The sequence below is a fragment of the Geotrypetes seraphini genome, chromosome 6 (genome assembly GCF_902459505.1).
Source record: "Geotrypetes seraphini chromosome 6, aGeoSer1.1, whole genome shotgun sequence".
Lineage (NCBI taxonomy): Eukaryota > Metazoa > Chordata > Amphibia > Gymnophiona > Dermophiidae > Geotrypetes > Geotrypetes seraphini.
This window is the reverse complement of record NC_047089.1, coordinates 38,412,527-38,435,017: the sequence shown is the minus strand read 5'-3', so window position 1 is coordinate 38,435,017 and position 22,491 is coordinate 38,412,527. Positions and strand designations below refer to the sequence as shown.

The following is a 22,491-nucleotide window of genomic DNA, read 5'->3' as shown; positions in this document are numbered from 1 at the left end:
TTAAATTACTGTATACGTTTCTTGTGATTTATTTTCTTTCTCCTTTGTTACTTCAATATGTGTCGACATTTTGGCATGTAAACTTATGACATTATGAAAACAAAACCAGGACTGACCTCTGACGGATCCTGTACGTTTCAACCTCTCCCTCCAGACCTTTTCTCCAGCGTGCACTTACAGTTCTCAACAACTTGCACCTACTTCCCTTCTTGTTACAAGAGAAACTTGGAGCTGTACTTCTGTTGCTGTTGCCGCCACCACTTTCCTCCATACAAGTTTGAGGGGGGATAACCAAGGAAAGAGTAAGTGAAGCAAAAGGGCCTGGGATAGGCACGTGGCTTCTCTCGGGGAGAGAAAGAGATCATGGTTACTGCGGGTGGGCAGACTGGATGGGCCATTTGGCCTTTATCAGCCGTCATATTTCTATGTTTCTAAATGAAGGGGGAGTGGAGATCTGCCTGCAGAAATGAGATTTGCTATTTTTGTTTTGGTCAGTAGATGGCGCTGTGTTCATTTTCCAGTCATAGAATGGGGTGACATTGGATCACTGTTTCCTCAGCTTTGATGTCGATACAGATGGTGGAGCTTGTTTCCTTGAATGCATATAAGTAGCTCATGAATGGTGCCTGGATGGAGATTCTTCTGTACTAGTTGATATAGGGAGAGCTCGCACCATGACATGGACAGTCCCAGCTCAGTACCCTTTCTGGTTCAGAATTGGGTAGATACTACCTCATATACCTCATCCTCCCTGTCTCATCAGCTCACATTGACTTCAGACATAACTGCCATCCACTGTTTTTTTTTTTACACTGCTCCTCTTTAATTTTCAAGTTTATTGAGTTTTGATAGACGGCTTATCTAAGAAAATTTAGGCGGTGTACAATAATTTGGGTAAGGAATCTTGCTTTTAGCCCATAGCATTCTCTTCTTACTTGTGATCTCATATTGTGACTGAAATTGACTTACAGTATCTGAATTGTAATACACCTTAACTATGGGTTTGGTAAAGTAAAGAATGTATATTAAAATCTACATTCAACCCAAATAGGGAGATACTTATTTGCAATCTGTGATGATAACTTATACTTCACTTTACTGATCACAGCTCTCTAGTTCATATATTATCAAATTATAAGTGTAAAGTGCTCAGACCCTTAACCAAATCATACTGTGATAACAACAGACTATGGTTAATATGGGACCATCATTGCTCTTTACGGTCCCAAACCACTCGCTATGCAAGAAATTTGATAAGTATTAAATAATGGTAAAATCACTTATCTGATGTTGCAAGTGGTTGATGAAAAACGTTGAGCATAACCATAGAATATCAGTGCTAAAAAAAAAAATAATTGATTGATAAATGGGAATACTCTACAGGATCTCTTGAAAGCTAAAGGGAACTATAATGAGATCTCTTCTAAATTGTTAAGAAAAGACTTATTTTCTCAACAAGCTTTGTATTATGGAAATTCAAATAAGGCAGGAAGATTATTGGCAAACTATCTGAAAGGAAATAAACGAAAAACAAAAATAGTGGCGGTAAAAAATGAAAAAGGGAATAAATACTCATTCTCAAACTGGACCGATTTTAAAACAATTTTTAAATTTTTATAAAGGCCTGTATTCTTCTGAGCCTTAGATAAAGAAAAGGATGGTTTAGAATTTTTAAAATTAATTAAGGGACCAAAAATTCCTGAGCATATAAAAGAAAGTTTAAAAAAGCCAATATCACTAAAAGAGTTGCAAACAGCGTTGAAGTCCCTTAGAGTTGAATCTGCTTCAGGTGGTGATGGTTTCACAGTAGAGTTTTCTATATCATTTCAAAATACCCTATTACCTTATTTGTTAAATTTATATCAGGTCCAACTAACTAATGGCTGCATCACAGGTACTATGGCAGAATATGTTACTATAGTTTTGCCGAAGCCAAATAAAGATCCTGCATTGGTTTCAAATTACAGGCCTATTTCATTAATTAATGTAGATGGCAAACTTCTAGCTAAAACATTGGCCTTACGCCTAGCCAAGGCTCTCCCTTTTATTATTGGTATGCACCAAACAGGATTTGTTGCTCAGAGACATTCCTCTAATAACACCAGATTGGCTTTTCATATGTTAAATTTAACAAAAGCCATAAATGATCCAGCCTTTTCTGTATCCTTGGTCGCAGAGAAGGCCTTTGATCAGGTAGAATGGGCCTTCATGTATCAAGCAATGGAATAGTTTGGTATAGGTTCAGGATTTATACAAATGATCCAAACATTGTATAGCTCCCCTGCTAGATTATATCCTATATAATAAAACGCTAGACGCGCATGCGCACTCAGACTGCGTGATCTGTAATCCCTGATCTGTGAGATGTAGGTCTGTGGCATTGCAGGAGTGCGCATGCGCGCCTACGGTTCTTTCTTCGTCGTCGTCATCTTCGCCCCTCCCCCCAATCCCCGTTGAGCCTCCCACCCGATTGCCTACAGAAGTCCGCTCCGCTCCTCGGCCCCAAGCCTAAGTCGGCGAACGAGCTGGTACTTTGCCGGCTGCTGCCGCTCATGCTGCGGAGCGCGGTGTACAGCCGCTGCATGGCGGCGGCTCCGGGGCTTCTCCTCCCACACAGGCCTCTGCCCTCTCCGCCAAAGACGCTCCAAGCACAGTGCGGCGCTGTGTGTGAAACCGAGTCCCACGCTCGACACCGACCAAACTCCCACCTGACCAGTCGCGTGAGGCTGCGGCGGCCTTCCTCCCACGAGGCTGTCAGCTTCGGCGGCTCTTGGCTGCAGGCCGCGGCGGCTGTCGACCAAGGAAGCTGCAAGATAAACCCTCCACCACTCCTCATAATACTGCAGGGAGGAGAGAGGCCTTTCGATCAATTCATTCTGCACACTTAGGGGAGAAGTTGGAAGAGAAAGATGTGTCAGGCAGTAAGCGGAGGAAACGGTCGAAGAGTAACTGCCTAGCATCAGGTGACTCTGTAGGGGGCTGACAAAAGAAACGCAGGAGGTGGAGGAAAGAACTTAGAACCCAGGCTTCTCCCATAGAAACAGCCAGGCAGTAGTGCTCCAGGACCTTGCAGGCCAAGAACCTGAAGAGGAAAAAGTGGAGATAGCAGTGGGAAATGCTGGTTGGATTACATTACTTACTGTATCTCAGGGGGGGGGATGCTGGACAGGGGGACAGGAAAGAGGTGCTGATGGACAGGGGAAAAGATTGGGGGGAAGAAAAAGGAAGGGAGGCCTACTGCTGGACAGGGGGATAGGAAAGAGGTGCTGCTGGACAGGGGGGAGATAAGAAAAAGGGAGAAGGGCTGCTGCTGGATAAGGGGAGCAGTGAAGGGGTGTTGGTGGACACAGAGAAGGTAAAAGGAAGGGAGAATGGGTGGACAGCTGAGGAAAAAGAAAGACAGAAAGAAAGACACAAATACAGAAAGCGGCTAAGGACAGAAAGAAATAAACAGAGACACACACACATATATTCTAGCACCCGTTAATGTAACGGGCTATAAGACTAGTATTAATAATAATTTCTCAGAGCGTTTTAGTCTGCAAAGGGGGGGGGGGGCTAGACAAGGCTGTCCTTTGTCTCCTTTGCTTTTTGATATTGTATTAGAACCCTTGTTATTAGCTAATCAGCAAGCAAAGGAGATACAGGGTATTCCTTATTCAGATCGGGAATATAAAGTTTCTGCTTATTTAGATGATATATTGCTTCATTTGAGAAATCCAGAAACAACCATTCCAAGCTTATTAGAATTGATAGAAAAATTTGGAAAATTTTCAGGATACAAGATAAATTGGAGTAAATCAGAAGTTCTTCCACTTAATGTCCATTGTACAAAAGGTTTATTTGAAACATTCCCCTTTCTATGGAAAGAGGACAGAATAAAATATTTAGGCATTTGGATAAAAAACACAATGGAAGAAACAATGAAAAATTTTATTACAGAAGGTAACAGAAATGTGTGAGCAATGGAATCCTTTACATCTTTCTTGGTGGGGGAGAGTTCAAACTATTAAAATGTTGATTTTGCCTGTAGTTTGTTATCAAATGGGTATGTTACCAGTTTTTTTCAGGGGTCCTTTTATAAAAAGTTAAATTGTATTCTTACAAAATGTATTTGGCTGGGCAAAAAGGCTAGAATTGCTTTAGTATCTCTACAAAAACCGATTACAGAGGGAAGGGTAAATTTTCCCAACTTTTATAGGTATCTTCAATCCTATATTATGCACCAGGGTATGTATTGGATCCTCCCAGAGCCTGTTGATAATATCCTGGATTGGTTATGGTTGGAATGGTGCCTCATGTTTCCTCTGCGATTATGCCATGTACTTAGTATCAAAATGCCTAGATTATATAAAGAAAATAGATTATTTGTAGATACATGGAAAACAATAAGATATGTGAGTAATTTGTCACCTATTCCAATTCACAAATCAAACTATATGGCTGAACTCCAAGATTCAAATTGGCGGATTTAAGGTCATCTGGAAGCATTGGATGATTGCAGGAATACGTGTATTAGAAGATGTTATTTCTAATGGTAAACTGCTTGAGTTTTCACAGTTGCAACATAAATATGGCCTTAATAAATCACAAAATTTTAGATGGATGCAACTGAAACAGACCATTCAGGTGGGGTTCTCTGAATGGAAAAATCTTAATAATCAATATAGTTTGGAATTCTTATGCTTTCAGGTGGATTTCCCTGGGACATCAGGCCGCTCAGTGGTACAAATTAATATCTGGATTTATGAATAAAAAACCAAAGACTGGTCCTCGGGACATTTGGAGTATTGAGATTAAGCATCAAATTACTGCGTCTCAATGGCCACGAATTTGGTCTTGGAGGATGAGTTGTACGATGTTTGCATCTATGAGACAAACATGGTTTTTCCTGTTGCATAGAGCATTCTGGACCCCTGTTCGTATACAGAACTTAGATTGCTCTAAGTTGGATAGATGTTGGCATTGTCATCTTGAAGCAGGGACTTTAGATCATTTATTGTTCTATTGTCCATTTATTATGGGTCCCTTGGTTGGTAAATAGTTGTTATACCATTTACATTGCAATAAACAGTGCCTGCATCTTGTACATGATTTGCATTACCGTATGATACAGTATTATTTGGCATGTCTGTGAGGATTAAGAGCCAAATATGTTCCAAAAATAATAAATTTACTTATTTTAACAGGAGTCACCATACAACAAATAACATGTAATTGGAAAAATTGGAATAGATTAAACTACAATTTTTGGTGGACTTCAATGTGTCATATTTATAAAATGGAAAGAACATTAGCTATTCAGAAAGGGAATTTTAATAAATTTCAAGATGTGTGAGGGCCATTAACAAATTATTGCACCGAACAGGTATTATTTTCCCTGATTTGTACAAATGAAAGAATGGGGTGGGGGGAGGGGGGATTTTATTATATGGTATATGCTTTATGAGGTATTGAAAGGATGGGAGGGAAAGGGATAATTCTATGTAATATGAAGAATTGTAGAATTTCAAGTGATGTATTTAAGTCAAAATGATGTTACTTTTTGATGCACTTGATGTAAGTTAAAAATGAATAAAGAATTTAAAAAAAAAAGAATATCAGTGCTTAGTGAATGCTAACGTATTTAAAACCGATGACCCCTATTAAAATCTACAGCAATTGCAGGGTTCAGCAGTCAGCACTGCATATGTTCAATATTATGAGTATATCCCCAATAGAATGTTAAGCTGCTATATAAGAATAACATAGAAATGTTAGGCTTAATGTCATTTATTTATTTGGGGGGATTTAGCTCTGGGCAAGTTATTCAGGTATGCTAGGTATTACCTTAGCCCCAGAGGACTAAAAATCTAGGGCTCCTTTTACAAAGCTGCGTTAGCGGTTTAACGCATGTAATAGCACGCACTAATTTGCCGGCCGCGCTAGCCACTACCACCTCCTCTTGAGCAGGCGGTAGTTTTTCGGCTAGCACGGGGGTTAGCGCGTGCTAAAAAGTTGCGTGCGATAAAGCCACTAAGGCGGCTTCGTAAAAGGAGCCCTAGCTGTCAATGTGCTATTACAGTGTCAGCCTAATGACTGTTTCAGAAACTGAGCATTTTGTTCCACCTTTTATATTGTTTAAACCACAATTTTTTAGAGAGAATCTACGCGCCTCAGCCCCACCACTCCACCGCATCAACAGACTTCCATCGCGGCAAGCTTTACGTGGTACTTCATCCTCGGCTCTTCCCTATAATTTATAAATCTTAAAAGTGCATTGTGCTATTGCTACAACTCCCTTATTTAAAGTGCTTCTTTTCATTTCATATTATTCATTTCATCCAATCATAATTTTCATAAATATATAAATAACTTCCAGAACTTAGCTTTTGTTTCATTTCATGCTTAGCATAATGAATTCTTTTGGTTTAGGAAGGACCCTTGTTTAAACTAGAGAATGACACGGTGACAAAATTCATCACCATTCTCGCAACCGCGGATAACTGCGGGAAATAATCCCATGTCATTTTTTAGTGCCTATTTCAACCTCAGTCCTTCTACACCAGCATTCTTCAAAGCAAAGCTTGCGGGTCATTGGCTGTGCTTATGTGAGCCAAGGATAATGAAGCCATTGTGACATCACTGATGTGATTGGTTCTTAGGCACTGGTGGAATGAGGCATTATGACATCACAATATCTGCTCTGGATACCAGAGACTGTCATTCTCAACTTCAGTCCTTCTACACCAGCATTCTTCAAAGCAAAGCTTGCGGGTCAGTGGTTGTGGCCATTCATACTCTGATTCTTCCCTCTCTCCTTAACCTTTTCAGGACCATAAGGATCGTAGGCCAATTTTTGTGGTTTTGACGACATTTTTATGGTAAAAAGGGCTTGCAGATGCCAAAAAATTGATTTTTTTTGTGAAATATCATTATTTTTTTTTAAAAAAATCACACTTCTGGCTTATGGACAGTGTGGCAAGTGAATCTTCTCGTCAATCTGGCAACGACGCTAATAAATGAATGTCGGAACCAGTTTGTTTACATAAAGGCAGTATCATATGGAATCCGTACATATCAAATTTAGAACTGTAGACTATCCCAATCAAAATTTATAGGATTTTAAAGTTATGGGACAAATATGTCCCTTGGTCCTGAAAGGGTTAAAGAATGACATGAAGATGGTTTCCCGCGGTTATCCGCGAGGACGGGAACGGTGATGAATTTTGTCACCGTGTCATTCTCTAGTTTAAACAAGGGTCCTTCCTAAACCGAAAGAATTCATTATGCTAAGCAAGAAATGAAACAAAAGCTAAGTTTTGGAAGTTATTTACATATTTATGAAAATTATGATTGGATGAAATGAATAATATGAAATGAAAAGAAGGACTTTAAATAAGGGAGTTGTAGCAATAGCACAATGCACTTTTAAGATTTATAAATTATAGGGAAGAGCCGAGGATGAAGTACCACGTAAAGCTTGCCGCAATGGAAGTCTGTTGATGCGGTGGAGTGGTGGGGCTGAGGCTCGTAGATTTTCTCAAAAAAATTGTGGTTTAAACAATATAAAAGGTGGAACAAATGCTCAGTTGCTGGTGGAATAGGACGAATATACTGTGTTCTGAGCATAAGATCATTATTCATCATAGTTTCTGAAGAGAGTAGATGTTTCAGAAACTGAGGCACGTACAGAAAAATTCCAGTGCTTCCCATTAACTCAGACAGAAACTGCTCGTGGATTTACTCGGATAGATGTAGCTCTGTACTAGCAGATTTGCTCTTGAAAGTTCAGTATTTTTTTTTATTTTTTTTTTGAAATTTGGCCTGATCCTGATTTTGGGCAACTGTGTTTTTTTCAGTCTCTATAGACTTAAGCAAATGAAGCCCTATGATAAATTTTCCACATGGCCCTTCATTTCTCAGCATCCTCCATGGGCCACCCCTGTTGAAGATTACCAAACTCTAGAGAATGACATGGGGACAAATTTTCCCCCATCCCCACAGGAACTCAATTTCTCCAGCCCGTCCCCATGACTTTTGTCACTGTCCCTGTCCCATTCCTGTAAGCTCTGCCTTAACCGGCCAAGCCTCGGACATTTATGATTTTAAAGTGTTTGAAGCTTGTGCAGGTGAGGACAGAGCTTGCAGGAATGGGGCAGAGACAGAAAAAAAAAACTCTCGGGGACGGGACAGGGAAAATGAGTTTCCTCACGACGGGGAAAAATTTGTCCCCGTGTCATTCTCTATTAACCAAACCATTTCTATAGCAAACACTCTGTACAAGTTCCTATCCACAGACTTCATAGGAAATCTGTGGGAAACTCAGAAGCCAAAGGTATGACAACTGCTATTGTTGGCTTCTTTATGTCTTATATTATACTACAGTCATTGTGGATAGCATTAAATTGCATGGCCAAATAAAGCCATATTATTGCAGCTGATATCATCTCATTTATAAGCATAAAAAGAAGAATGCTGGGTCTAGACAATCAACATTCTGTGCAGCTGTGAACTCTCCAAGTCTTTACTCCCTGAGGCCTGGCTGTAATTGGTTTACATTTAATTAAAATGCATGTTATTTTTGAACAAAAACTGCATTAGCTAATATTGCAAGCATGTACTTGTAGTTGTCTTGGGTAAGTGCAGCGGAAAAGAGATCTCCTCTGTCTTTAATTATTTATGTTATTTTTTATTTATTTAAGAACTTACACCCCGCTTAAACCTAAGCGGTTCACAGGAAATACACACAGTTTTTAAAAACAATAGAACAAATATTTTTTTTTAAACTCTCCAACGGTATTATTAAAGTGAGCAGCAATCAATATTGGGCTCCTTTTACAAAGGTGCGTTAGGGCCTTAACGCGCGGAATGGCGCACGCCTAAAATGCCCCGAGCAGGTTTTTCGGGTAATGCGCCTTATAGCGTGCACTAATCCAGTACGTGCGCTAAAAATGCTAGCGCCCCTTTGTAAAAGGAGCCCATTGTCTCCTATAGATCCATAGTTACTAAACAATCACTAACTTCTTAACTTAGGGGTCTTTTTACTAAGGTGCGCTAGCCGTTTTAGCGTGCACTAAATATTAACATGCGCTAAATGCTAATGCGTCCATTATATTTAGCGCATACTAACATGGCTAGCACGCTTTAGTAAAAGGACTCCTTAGCGACTTCTCTATTACTTTTCTCTGACCTGATTGTAATGTATTCCATTTTCCTTTGGATAGTTATATTTATAGTGTTCTTGAGAGATGACGCAGTTGTATTCTTCTTAAAAAATATTCAATAAACAAACTGACCCCTCCCCCCCCCCAAAAAAAAAAAAAATCCCAGACAGCTAAGCCAAATTCTTAGGCAAGAAGGTGTGCCAGAGAGTCTCATACTGTCTTTTAAAATTTTTGCTCATCAGGTTTAGATGCTGCATTATCACCATAGCCTGTTACGACATAGATGGCATAATAATGTTTCACAAATCCTCCCTTTGCTTCAAGAGTATATGTACCACTTGCTAAATGCTACCTCTGCTACCGACAATATTGCCCTCTGAATCTCGGCAATGGCGGCCAGAAGAAAAGTATAGTTTCATTTCTCAGGCCTTGATGAAGACCTGAATGATCCTCTGGCCGATGCACCGTGTACTGATGCTAATCTTTTTGTGGTCAAAGTAAGGCCCTCTTTTACTAAGCCGTGGTAGAGGATTTTACTACGGCCCAGACGTTGCTCCAATACTCATAGGAATCCTATGAGCATTGGAGCAGCGTTGGAGCATTTAGCGCTCCGTGCTGCACTAGAAACCACGATTGCAGCGTAGTAAAAGGGGAGGAGGGTAAAAAAAACTACCATTTACAGAATATTGTAGTTTATACCTGATGCCTGCCACAGATCTGGCATAACTGCCACTTTTATTTAATACAGGTACCCAAATAGACATTTTTGCATAAATTGATCTATTGACTGTTTCTGCAAAAATGTCTAATCAGTTTTCTCTATTAAAAAAAAGAGTGTTACCCCAAATCTTAAATTAAACCTCTGATGCTCTTTTAAATTATACTATTCAGTTTGGGAGAGCTGAAACGAACCCCACTGATCTTTTGTATTTATTAAGTCTATTAAGTTTCCCAAACTTTGTTTCCTCGTGTTGCCTTTCAAGACTCAATATCAACATTTTTGCAATTATATTCTGCCTTATGACATCTATTAAATATGTTGAATAAATTACAAAAATAAAAAATTAGATGAGAGTTTGTCCATTTTTTTAAATTGCTCTTCTACCTCTGACTGAAATAATACAAAACATTTTGATGGTATGTTAGGTGCCATTGACTTGTGTTCGAGTCCTAGCGACTTGATGAATTACAGATTTAAAAAGAAATTGGTTTCATGCTAGTCTGGTAAGGTCCTCAAGTGCCATAGTAACATAGTAGATGACGGCAGATAAAGACCCGAATGGTCCACCCAGTCTGCCCAACCTGATTCAATTTAAATTTAATTTTTATTTTTTTTTATTTTTTCTTCTTAGCTATTTCTGGGCAAGAATCCAAAGCTTTACCCGGTACTGTGCTTGGGTTCCAACTGCCGAAATCTCTGTTAAGACTTACTCCAGCCCATCTACACCCTCCCAGCCATTGAAGCCCTCCCCTAACCATCCTCCACCAAACGGCCATACACAGACACAGACCGTGCGAGTCTGCCCAGTAACTGGCCTAGTTCAATATTTAATATGCCATAGTGCCATCCCTATGGTTGTTTTCAACGTGTCCAGCCATCTGATTGCAGGTAACCCTCTTTGCCTTTGAGCTTCCCAAACATGATGTCCTTTGCCAATGATCTTTCTCTTCTGACAGGGTGACAAAAATAAGACAGTTGTAACTTTGAGAGACATAGCCAGTTTGATGGTATAGATGCTTTAAATTCCTGTGCTCCTGTCATTATATACAGTATACTCTCTGTTAATTGGAACTCAAGCAACCAGAACCCTCTAGCAACCAGCAAAAAGAAATCAATTAAATACTGTAGTATTTTAAATAAAAATGAAAATAAAATCAATTTCTGGCAGAAATTTAAGTGTAAACTTGGCATGCCACACCTGAGTACACCCATGCTTTGCCTACCACATGTCCTGTAGTTTGGAACAGTTTATGGTATGGCATAGTATGGGATATAGTATTAGTTAGGCCTATTTTTAATAGTAACTCTCCAGCTACCAGAAACTACATTTATCCGGGGTTCAAGGAAGGTTTGGATAGGTTCCTAAAAGATAAAGGGATTGAGGAGAACCAGAGGTAGGTTATAAGAATGGTCAGGAACCACTTCACAGGTCATGGACCTGATGGGCTGCCGCGGGAGCGGACCGCTGGGCATGATGGACCTCTGGCAACTTCTTATGTTCTTATCTATGAATCCCCATAGGTGCCAGTTAAATGAGAGTCCACTGTACATACACATTTGTGTTGTCCTAGTGGCTGAATGGCAGAGCTGCATATTGCCATGAAACAGACGTGTCCAGAAAAGGTCTTTCATTGTCAGGGACTAGGACCAGTATTCAGTTGGTGGCGATCAGTGCTTTGCTGACTGCCGCTGGTGTTAGACGTAGAAACTCAAGGCCAAGCCATGTCTGGGCACCATCATTGAATTTCCGAGTTTGCAGAGTCAGCTAATATGTAACAGTTAACTGTGATAGTCAATAGTTAGCTGGCTATGGGGCATCACATAAAGACAGAACTGACTTTTATGTGGTCCTATATATGCGGCAAAGATGGCTGGTTAAGTGCTGAATATCAGCACTTAGGCAGCCAAGTGCCAACGCTGTCCCCCGAATGACCCCAAAATAGCTAATTGTCAGTTCAGCGCTGATCAGTTATTTTCAGCGACCTTAACCAAAGTGCCACTGAAAATGAGCTGTTAACCCCAAACAGGCAATTTATGTATTTATTCAGTTTTCTATCCTATTCTCCCAGGGGAGCTTGGAATGGTTTACATTAATTTATTCGGGGGCTTAAGCTTTCTCCCTGTCAAACCAGCAAGAAGCCATTTCTGGCAACTTAAATTGCTTGAATATCAACCCCAGTGTTCCTTGCCACTGAGAGAAGGAGCCCTAGTCATCTTCCAACTGTAACACGTACTGGACAGCCCATTAATAATAATAATAAAAGTTTATATACAGCAGGACTGTGAAGTTCTATGCAGTTTACAATGGTTAAAAGATGTTACAAATTATTTAGAATTAACAAGGTTAGAAGCTAGTTATTAACGGCGCTAGAGATCAGTTATTGTGGAGTAGGATTGTACAGGTTAGTTGCCTAAATACTTCAGGAACAGGTATGTTTTTAGGTGTTTCCTAAATTCCCCATAAATAGTATATGTGAGCAATTGTTCCAGATCTTTGCCCCATAATGCCGCTTGATGTGAGAGAAGATGTTGATGGTGTTTTTTAAATTTACATCCTTTAACCAGTGGGGATACAAAATTTGAGTGTGAGCTTCTCGTATGTCTGTTTGAGAAAGAGACGAGGTCAGTTATATATTTAGGGGCTAAACCGAATAGTGCCTTAAAGCAAAAGCATCCAGACTTAAACTTCACGCGTGCCTCCATCGGTAGCCAATGTAGAAGTCGGTAGGAAGGTGTTATATAATCGAACTTCTTCAACCCCAAAATTAGCTTGACTGCCACATTTTGCACCAATTGTAATCGCTGCATATTCTTCTGGGAAATTGCCAGGTAGGCGATATTGCAATAATCTAGTTGACTCAGTATAAAGGATTGTACTAGGATTCTAAATGATGAGACATCAAAATATGCTTTAATGCAGTGCTCTTCAACCACCGGTCCATGGACCAGTGCCAGTCCACAGAAATTTCCTGCCAGTCCACAGGGCCAGCACGTGCATCAGGCTCAAAACAGTGTTCTTCAACCGCCGGTCCACAGTGCGATCGATGCGGCGTTATCTTCGAGCCAGCTCCCTCTTCCTAACTGATTCAGTGCACAAAACCACGGGCAGTGGCACCTACGGGCATCCTGCGCCTGAACCGGAAGCCTTCTCTCTGACGTTGCAACGTCAGAGGGAAGGCTTCCGGATGAGGCACTGGAAGTGCAAGGTGTAATTAGTACTATTAAAGGGGCGGGGTCTGGGGTGGAGATTGGGTAGAGATGGGCGGGGTCTGGCCCACGACTTACTATTATGGGGGCGGGGTCTGGGGTGGAGATTGGGTAGAGATGGGCGGGGTCTAGCCCACGACTTACTATTATGGGGGTAGGGTCTGGGGTGGAGATTGGGTAGAGATGGGCGGGGTCTGGCCCACGACTTACTATTATGGGGGCGGGGTCTGGGGTGGAGATTGGGTAGAGATGGGCGGGGTCTAGCCCATGACTTAGCCCAGTGTTCTTCAACCGCCGGTCCATGGACTGATGCCGGTCCACAGAATAATTATTTTATTTCTGCCGGTCCATAGGTGTAGAAAGGTTGAAAACCACTGCTTTAATGGACCGAAGCTTCCAGAGAGTAAAAAAAACCTTTTTAACTAAGGAGTCCACCTGGTCTTTCATGGTTAGACTCTGGTCCAATGTTACACCCAATAACTTCATAACTGTTCCAATAGCAAATTAAAATCTTATGTTTGTCAGTTTTGTTGGGTAGATGTTACTGAAGTTGTTTGATAAAATAAGTGATTAAAGGAAAGTGGTGTAACGAGAGTGAGAGGTGCCCAGGGCAGATATACCCCTCCCCTGCCCTCTTCCCCACTCCTTTGCCCTGCACGTGTGTGTCCCCCCCCTTCCCCATACCTTTTTAATTTTGGCACGAGCAGCCACCAATGTACTGTCCATGTCAGCTTTGATACATTCTCTGATCAAGTTTCAAGTTTATTAATATGTTTGATGAATCGCTTATTAAAATTACTAAGCGATGAACAAAATTAAAAATAGAGTATAATACAAAGAAACTAACATATTGACAATATTCTTTCATAATGATGTCATTTCCTAGGCGGGGGTCCCAGAAGTGACAGAGAAAGTGCCGAAGTGGGCAGCACGTTGGTAGCTGCTCGCGCCGAAGTTAAAAAGGGAAGGGGGAAGGGGCGCTCGCGCCACAGGGGGAGGAGTGGTAAGGGGGGAGCAGAGAGGAGGAGAGGTGCCAGCACCCCGGGCAAGATGGCACTCAGAGTGGACTGCCCCCCTCCCTTACTACGCCTCTGATTAAAGTTTCAAGTTTTATTAAAAATTTTGATGTGTCGCAATATCGTGAATTCAAAACGATTTACAATTAAAAACAGGGTCTTAGTTATTGACTACAATAGACACACGAACATTGCAGACTGATACATAAGGGAAGTGGGGAGAATTACAATAAGCATAGTAAAGTAAACAAGAAAGGTAAGTACAAAGGGAGGGTAGTTAAAAGTATAATCAAGATTAAAAAGAAAATTAAGAGGTTCTTTTTTTGTTTGTTTTTTAAATTTCTCAGAACCTAAAACAGAGGAAACATGAGTTTCTGCAGTGAACGGGGTCACAAGAGAATTCTACAATTAGGTCTCAAAAGCGTCCTTGAAAAACCAGCATTTTAACAAGCCTTTAAATTTACTTAGGGCTCCTTTTACGAAGGTGCGCAAGTGGTTTTAGCACACGCAGCGAATTAGCGCGCTAATCTACTGCCTGCTCAAAAGGAGGCAGTAGCGGCTAGTGCGTGCGGCATTTTAGCGCACGCTATTCCACGCGATAGGGCCCTAACACACCTTCGTAAAAGGAGCCCTTACTGATTTTTCTTCTTTAATAAATGATGATAAGGAGTTCCATATTCTAGGCACTGTAACCGCAATGATTGTATTTTGTCTTGTATTTATTATACTAAGGGCTCCATGTACGAAGGCGCGTTAGGGCCTTAACGCGCGGAATAGCGCATGCTAAAATGCCAAGCACGCTAGCTGCTACCACCTCCTCTTGAGTAGGCGGTAGTTTTTCGGCTAGCACACGCTATAGCATGCGCTAATTTGGTGCGTGCATTAAAAACGCTAGCGCACCTTCGTAAAAGGAGCCCTAAGTGATGGAATTACTAGAAGGTTTTGTCCTCTGATCTCAAACTTCTAGTAGGAATATATGGAATAATATACCTTTCTAGGAATGACGGGGCTTTAGTTGATAATATTTTGAATGTTTAATAGAGCTATTTTATAGGAGATTCTCTGGACAATTGGAAGCCAATGAGCTTCTTTGAGCAGAGGAGTCACATGCTCAAATTTTTTCTTATTTGTTATAATTTTAATTGCGGTGTTTTGAATTACTTGTAGTTGACGGATTTCTTTAAGAGCGACTCCTTTGTAGAGCGAGTCGCAGTAATCTAACTTTGACATGATCAGTGAATGTACAAGGACATTCAGTGATGATGAGTCCAAGAATGGAGCAATTGATCTGATTATTCGTAACCTCCCATCCAAAGACCATTGCTACAATGACTGTGCTAAATGATTTGGTAGAGATGTGTAAGATATGGGGAGAAATAAGCTGGTTTGCCAAAGCCCAGATTGATTGGATGCCCAAAGAAAGAGGATGAAACTTTTAGTTTCTCTTTCTTTTAAATATATTGTTAACCGGCCAGATATTAACTTGATGGTTGGTATATCAAAATTAATAAAACTTGAAACTTGATGGAGGCTTTTTCCAGTTACATAGACGTGGTTGTTTTATTATTGTAGGTAATTAAGAATACCAGTGGAAAAAGAGATGGATGCCATGGAACGGAATGAATTTTTCAAACAATTAAGAGAGGAGAAAGCTGCTACAATAATACAGAGGGCTTGGAAGAGACATGTTGTGAGTTTTTAACAGCTATTGAATTAATTGCATAAACTCTAGTGGACTGTTTTTCTATGAGACCATCATTTAAATACGTGAATGTGCATAACATAATACTTGATAAATGAAAATCTTATCTGGCCTTGAAAACTAGCATAAAATAATATATCTATGTACACTAGTTTATGTCCATCTAATAAAATGTAAGACAAACTTAAATTATCCCATCACATATCCAGTTTATTACATGCCCAGTTCCAGCCATATTTCACATAGGCTCTACATTCAGCAGAGCTTTATCATGAAATATCTATAAGGGCACACAGGAGTGCACCTCTATTTGTTGGCAATCATTTTACGAATATACAAGTGCGAAAACCAAAAGCACCTTCCATGTAGTTGTTCCATTATACAAACCAAGACGTGTCACCAATTAAGTAGTGAGGTCGCGATATTCAAGTCCCTATCCCTAATCCCCATATATGGCACAGTGTATTTCTGCTCTCTATACAACAACAACAGAGGAGCTTAAATCTAATTATGACAGACAGGATAAAAGGGGAATCGGAACACAGTGCTCATGAAGGGAATTAGAGTGGACTGGAGAGGTGGTAGGGACTATTGAGAGGATGACAGATATGTTGGTAGGTTTAGGAGTTAAACATAGCTTCAAATAAGTGGGATTTCAGCCTGGATTTGAATACCGCTAGAGACGGAGCCTTATATAACGTAACTACAATAAAATAACTTAACGTAATGTAACTACAATAATATCTATCTGTTCAATATTCAGCCCACGGTGGTTAGTTGTTTTTTTTTGGTGTGTTTTTTTGGGGGGGGTTAAGCACTGATCATGGCCAGCTAAATTAGCCCCAGATATTCAATATAGGCCATGTCCAAGGACCAGCACTGAATACTTGGCTCTTACCAGATAATAGTTAGGTCTTCTACCTTTACACTAGGCAGGCAAATTATCAAGTGACCCACACGCCCATCAGCCACCAAAGTAGGTACTAGCAGCCTCTTCCCTATTGTGTACACATTCCTGGAGACCACTAGAATAACCAGACAGCTAATTTTGGGCGAACCGGAGCCCAAAGTGGACAGGCATATCCGGGAACCTCTCTCGCCCACTTGTGTGGCTGGCCACCCTATAGGAGTGTGACTGCGCATAGGACAAAGGATAAAATCTACAGGGCTACCAAGCATGCCATTGAGTCCTGCCTGCCCCCCCACCTCTAGTGCTGGGGCTGCAGCAGGTGGCGACTTCTCCTTCCCCTTAGGCAGAGCACTGGGTTGCACCACTGCAAATGGGACCGGCACTTCAGCCTGGCCCTGGTGCAGTAACTGAGCTGCTGCGGCAAACGCCTTGACAGCCTTCTCTGCATGGGCCAGAGCCAGGCCATTATCTACCACGTGCTTGCCATTCTGCCGTGAGAGAGACTGGACAGGCCTGAGCCAAGATTGGGGCAGGGCAGGGCCCCCAGGCCCGTCCATAGCTACACCCCTGCTTGAGACATAGCCTTAGCACAACAGGATGTGTTTCCAGGGACAGGTCAGCATTTAGAAAGCAGGTCCTAGCTATAGGATCGTTTCCTACCATACCAAAGTGATGCTTTCCTTCTTGATGGCCTTATTTCTCCAAAACAGCACAGGAGCCGTCAGAGTGTGGGGGTGGGGTGGGGTGGGGTGCGCTCTACTCTTTATACCTCTCTGTCTGCCTCAGCTGCTCCATGTCTGCCGTTCGTTCCCTAAGATCCTGGAACTTTTTGCAACTAGTGCAGGAAATTAGTAAGGATGAACTCACTCTCAGCCATTCTGGTGCACCACCAGTCACCAGCATGTACTTTATCTGACCATGCAAATAGAACTCATGCTAGTTGAAATGCAACATATTATGTAGCGGATTCTGTTTTATAAAGCATGTTTTCCACTTCTAAAGCATGTTTAAACATATAAAAAAGACTGTCATAAGGTTGCTCAGGCAAGTCGAAACATACTTTTTTTTAATGTGTTTAGGTGGAGCTGGCTAGAGTTGTGAGGTGCAAGCATATTATACAAAATACAAACATAAATGCATAAAACAAATACATGTAGTTGCACCTCTTTGGAGCAGGCGTAACTTTGTGTGTGATCAAGGCTAGCTTAGCATTAGCTAAACTAGGAAGTCACCATGTACAGCAGCTTCTAGAGGGTGACAAAGAGCAGCTGCACAGCTGCAATTAGAGCAAAACAATAGATCAGAAAACTCAAAAGAGTTAACAACATGTACATTCAACCTCATGGAGTGTGGGTAATTTTCAAATAGATACAAAGCAACATGAGATTCTACCTTATCAAGGCAGATACTCAAAGAAAAGAGAGAAGGCAACCAGGAGGTACTCAATATCTTTATTCTATGAAAACGCGACACGTACGTGTTTCGGCCCGAAATGCTCTGATCAATACAGTATATGTTGACTGTCCTATCTTATAAATTTATAATGATTGAGTCATCCGCCAAACACATCAATCAGAATGATCACTAAAAGATTTGTCCACGATGTGGAGATTAACCCAGATTCCATCGTGGACAAATTTTCTAGTGATCATTCTGATTGATGTGTTCGATGAATGGACTCAATCATTATAAATTTATAAGATAGGACAGTCAACATATACTGTATTGATCAGAGCATTAAGACTCCTGAGGCAGGCCTTCGGGCCGAAACACGTACGTGTCGAGTTTTCATAGAATAAAGATATTGAGTACCACCTGGTCGCCTTCTTAATTTTCCAATAGCCCATATATCTAGGTAAATAGTCATTTACCAGAGGAAAATGCTTTTCAGATTGTCCTCATATATACAAGCACAATAACGTTTAATATTTAAAACTGTGATGTCCATCTAGGTAGTTTTACAGGATTGTTCAGGCATGAGTGGTGGTGTTGGCATAATCAGGATATTTGAGTTTAATTTTGAAAATTTCAGGGCATCTTGGGACATGAAAGACAATTCAGGGAAGGCACAGGGCTGAAAGTTCTCCTAGGGCATCTAATGTCCTTTATACTGGCCCTGTGCAAGAGGATTTGTGCATTATATGAGTAAATTGTGGGAGTCTGTTTTATAAAAGCACATACTGTAGATGCTGATGTTGCCTTTTAAAAAATAGTTATAGGTACCCTGTTGTAGAAGGACTCCAGTGTGTCTAACTGAACAATGTGATACAGTATTATGGTATACTAGTCTATAAGCCCGTTACATTAACGTGTATTAGAATAGATTGGCTGCTTTCTGTCTTTCTTTCTTTCTGTCTGTCTCTCTCTTTCCTCAGCTGTCCACCACCACCCCTTTCCTGCTCCCCCTGTCCAGCAGCAGCCCTTCTCCCTTCCTTTTACCTCCCCCCCCATCTAGCAGCACCTCTTCCGTGCTCCCCCTGTCCAGCAGTAAGTCTTCTCCCTTCCTTTTACCTCCCCCCTATCCAGCAGCACCTCTTCCCTGCTCCCCCTGTCCAGCAGTAGGCCTTCTCCCTTCCTTTTACCTCCCCCCCTGTCCAGCAGCACCTGTTTCCTGCTCCCCCTCCACGTCCCTGAGCATTTGAGAATGTTTACCAGCATGGGACACTTCACGACACCCTCCAGCCGTTCCTCCAGGCACCAGCTATCAGCAATGAAACCGCCACCGCCGCTCAAATGCCTGCACTGCTTCAAGCCACCGTGCGCGCACCTCAAGCTGACGTGCACCGTAAATAGAATACAGCCACAGAAGGACACAGCACGCTGTTACAGATCACAAAACCCTAAGTGCGCATGCGCACTTAGGGTTTTAATATAGAGGATAGTGTTAATTGAAGCTGAATCCAGATGCTAGAAAATTCTTTCACCTCCATTCTGTGAGTAGGGTTGGGCCGGGTGTTTATCCTGTAAAGTATATGTTTGCCATGCAGCTGGACTGACTCCAACATATACAGTATTTATAGAACATGCCATCAGACTCTCTATAAGCAAGTAAACACTAGATCATGGCTATCACAGTCATAACATGTTCCCATATCATTTCAAAGGAGCAGGCGTGGTAGGGAGTATTTTGTTTTCACAACATTTCCACTGGGTAGTCTTGGTAACTGGTTAATGTTCTTGTACCGTATTTTGTGCAAAATGTGATTACATAACTATCATTTCTTAAAGTGTTTTTATGCCAGTGTGCCACGCCAGTGCCTTCTGTAAGGAGAACAGAAGTGTTGTTTTCCGTAAAGGAGAAGGCACTGGCGTGGCACAAGAAATTAACAAAAGTCAAAGAAACCAAACCGAACACAAGATGCTTCTCGTTGCCCTGGTTCACAGAAAGTCTGAGAGAACAAAAAACGAATCAGGAAAGCTGAAAGAATTTGGTGAAAAACACATGGAGGGGCATAATCAAAACAAATGTCTAAGTCCGTTTCGGGCTTAGGGTGATAGTCGCCCAAAGTCGGCAGTGTCCAAAGTCCATTCTCAAAAAATACATCCCCCAATTTTTTATTTTAAATCGTCTACTTCTACGTCCAGGTGTTTGGTCGTCCAGACCGCTAGTATGTCTATCTTTATACTACATTCTCATCCAAAAAATCATCCAAGTCCCAAATGCCTAGAACAGGGGTAGGCAATTCTGGTTCTCAAGAGCCGGAGCCAGGTCAAGTTTTCAGGATATACCCAATAAATATGCATGAGATAGATTTGCATCTCAAGGAGGCAGTGCATGCAAATCCATCTCATACATATTCATTGTGGATATCCTGAAAACCTGACATGGCTCCGGCTCTCGAGGACCGGAATTGCCTACCCCTGGCTTAGAGCAAGACCTTTTGGACATGGGAGGGGCCAGCAAAGTGATGGACTGGCCAACCAGACATGACAACAGAGTGGTGGGGCATCTTACAGGGCACTGCTGTGAACTTCACAAAAAGGGTACCCATAAACATTTCACCACAACTCCCTTGCAGGTCATGGTGAGCCCCTCAAAACATCCCCAAAACCTACTATACCCACCTGTCTACAACCCCAATAGCCCTTATGGCTGCAGGTGCCACCTTTATGGCACTACAGTAGATTTGGGTTTTTTTTTGATGGACTAACATTTTCCATCATGGATGCAGTGATTAGAGTGGCTTATTGGACTGGGTCCTCCTCTCTTTGGTTCACTAGCCCACGCCCAGACTACTTAAGCCACTTCTGTGCAGCTCTACTAAGCTTTCCTATGCCAGGTGCTGATGTTCTGGAGGCAGGTATGTATGTTTTTATTGCGATGTTTGGGGGGTCCCAGGTTCTGGCAGGAGAGACTGAGCATCTCTCCTGCCGGCGATGTTTTGGGAGGGGTTCCAGGGTTCTGGCAGGAGGGACTAGGCATCCCTTCTGCCAGTAGTCTACACGGGGTGGGGGAGCGGATCAGTTTGCCACTAAACTTATTGTGGCAGGGAGATCCTTTGCCACGATAAGCTCAGCGGCAACTCGATTCTCTAACCAGCGTCTGTGATATGGACGCTGGTTAGAGAATCGTGGTGTTAGGCGGGCTTAGGCATCTGTCTGTGAGGACATACATGATTCTATATAGGAGGCCCATGTGCGATTCTGGGCATTCTATATAGAAACTGGCCCTAAATGCTCTGATGCTCATAGGAATTCTATAGGAATAGCAATTGGATATCTACTGCTATATTTCTATTGTGCCTGCAGTATGAAAAGATGGAAAGTTAGAGAATTACTGGTCACCCCATCATGATTTTTCTTTTAACTGCAGGATATCCATGTATTTAAACACTACAAAAAGCTGATCATGTTTCAAAGACAAGGAGACCCACGAATTTTGCTGAAGTCCATCAACCCCAGAGAGGTAAGAACGAAATGTATTTTCATAAATATTGTTCATGTGCAAGCAACATATTTAAATGCCATTAGCATACTTCAGTCTTGAAACTGGGATTGGGTTATAGGAGTGACCTTGACTCTGTCTGGAATTTTAGATTGGCTGGAGTTCTCAGAGTATGTTTAGGTGTATTAAAATTTGCAGAATCACTTTTTTTGGCATTTAAATTCAAAGCAATTTATATAAAAACTAGTGTTTAAGCCCGTTACATTAACGGGTGCTAGAATATAGCAGCATTTCCCACCCTTCCCTGTGCAGAAGCAGCATTTCCCACCCTTCCCTGTGCAGAAGCAGCATTTCCCACCCTTCCCTGTGCAACAGCAGCATTTCCTGGCCTTCCCTGTCCAGAAACAACATTTCCCCCCCACACACACACTTCCCTGTGCAACAGCAGCATTTCCTGCCCTTCCCTGTGCAACAGCAGCATTTCCTGGCCTTCCCTGTCCAGAAACAGCATTTCCCCCTCCCCCCCCACACACACTTCCCTGTGCAGAAGCAGCATTTCCCACCCTTCCCTGTGCAGAAGCAGCATTTCCCACCCTTCCCTGTGCAACAGCAGCATTTCCTGGCCTTCCCTGTCCAGAAACAACATTTCCCCCCCACACACACTTCCCTGTGCAACAGCAGCATTTCCTGGCCTTCCCTGTCCAGAAACAGCATTTCCCCCTCCCCCCCACACACACACTTCCCTGTGCAGAAGCAGCATTTCCCACCCTTCCCTGTGCAACAGCAGCATTTCCTGGCCTTCCCTGTCCAGAAACAGCATTTCCCCCTCCCCCCCACACACACTTCCCTGTGCAGAAGCAGCATTTCCCACCCTTCCCTGTGCAGAAGCAGCATTTCCCACCCT

General features: G+C 41.9%; 1 protein-coding gene across 4 annotated transcripts in view; it reads left to right on the top strand.

Annotated features, from left to right (window-relative positions):
- Window positions 1–22,491, top strand: part of C6H11orf65 (chromosome 6 C11orf65 homolog) — a 57,028-nt gene that overhangs the window by 616 nt on the left and 33,921 nt on the right. For 2 of the 4 annotated variants that reach the window (XM_033947588.1, XM_033947586.1), the window contains exons 1-3: window positions 171–302; window positions 15,663–15,780; window positions 21,516–21,608. In XM_033947588.1, the coding sequence (XP_033803479.1) occupies window positions 15,691–15,780; window positions 21,516–21,608 (183 nt within the window). In that variant the 5' untranslated portion in view covers window positions 171–302; window positions 15,663–15,690. Of the gene's footprint in view, window positions 1–170; window positions 303–15,662; window positions 15,781–21,515; window positions 21,609–22,491 lie in introns of those variants that run through there. The other 2 variants (XM_033947587.1, XM_033947589.1) reach the window with 2 other exon arrangements.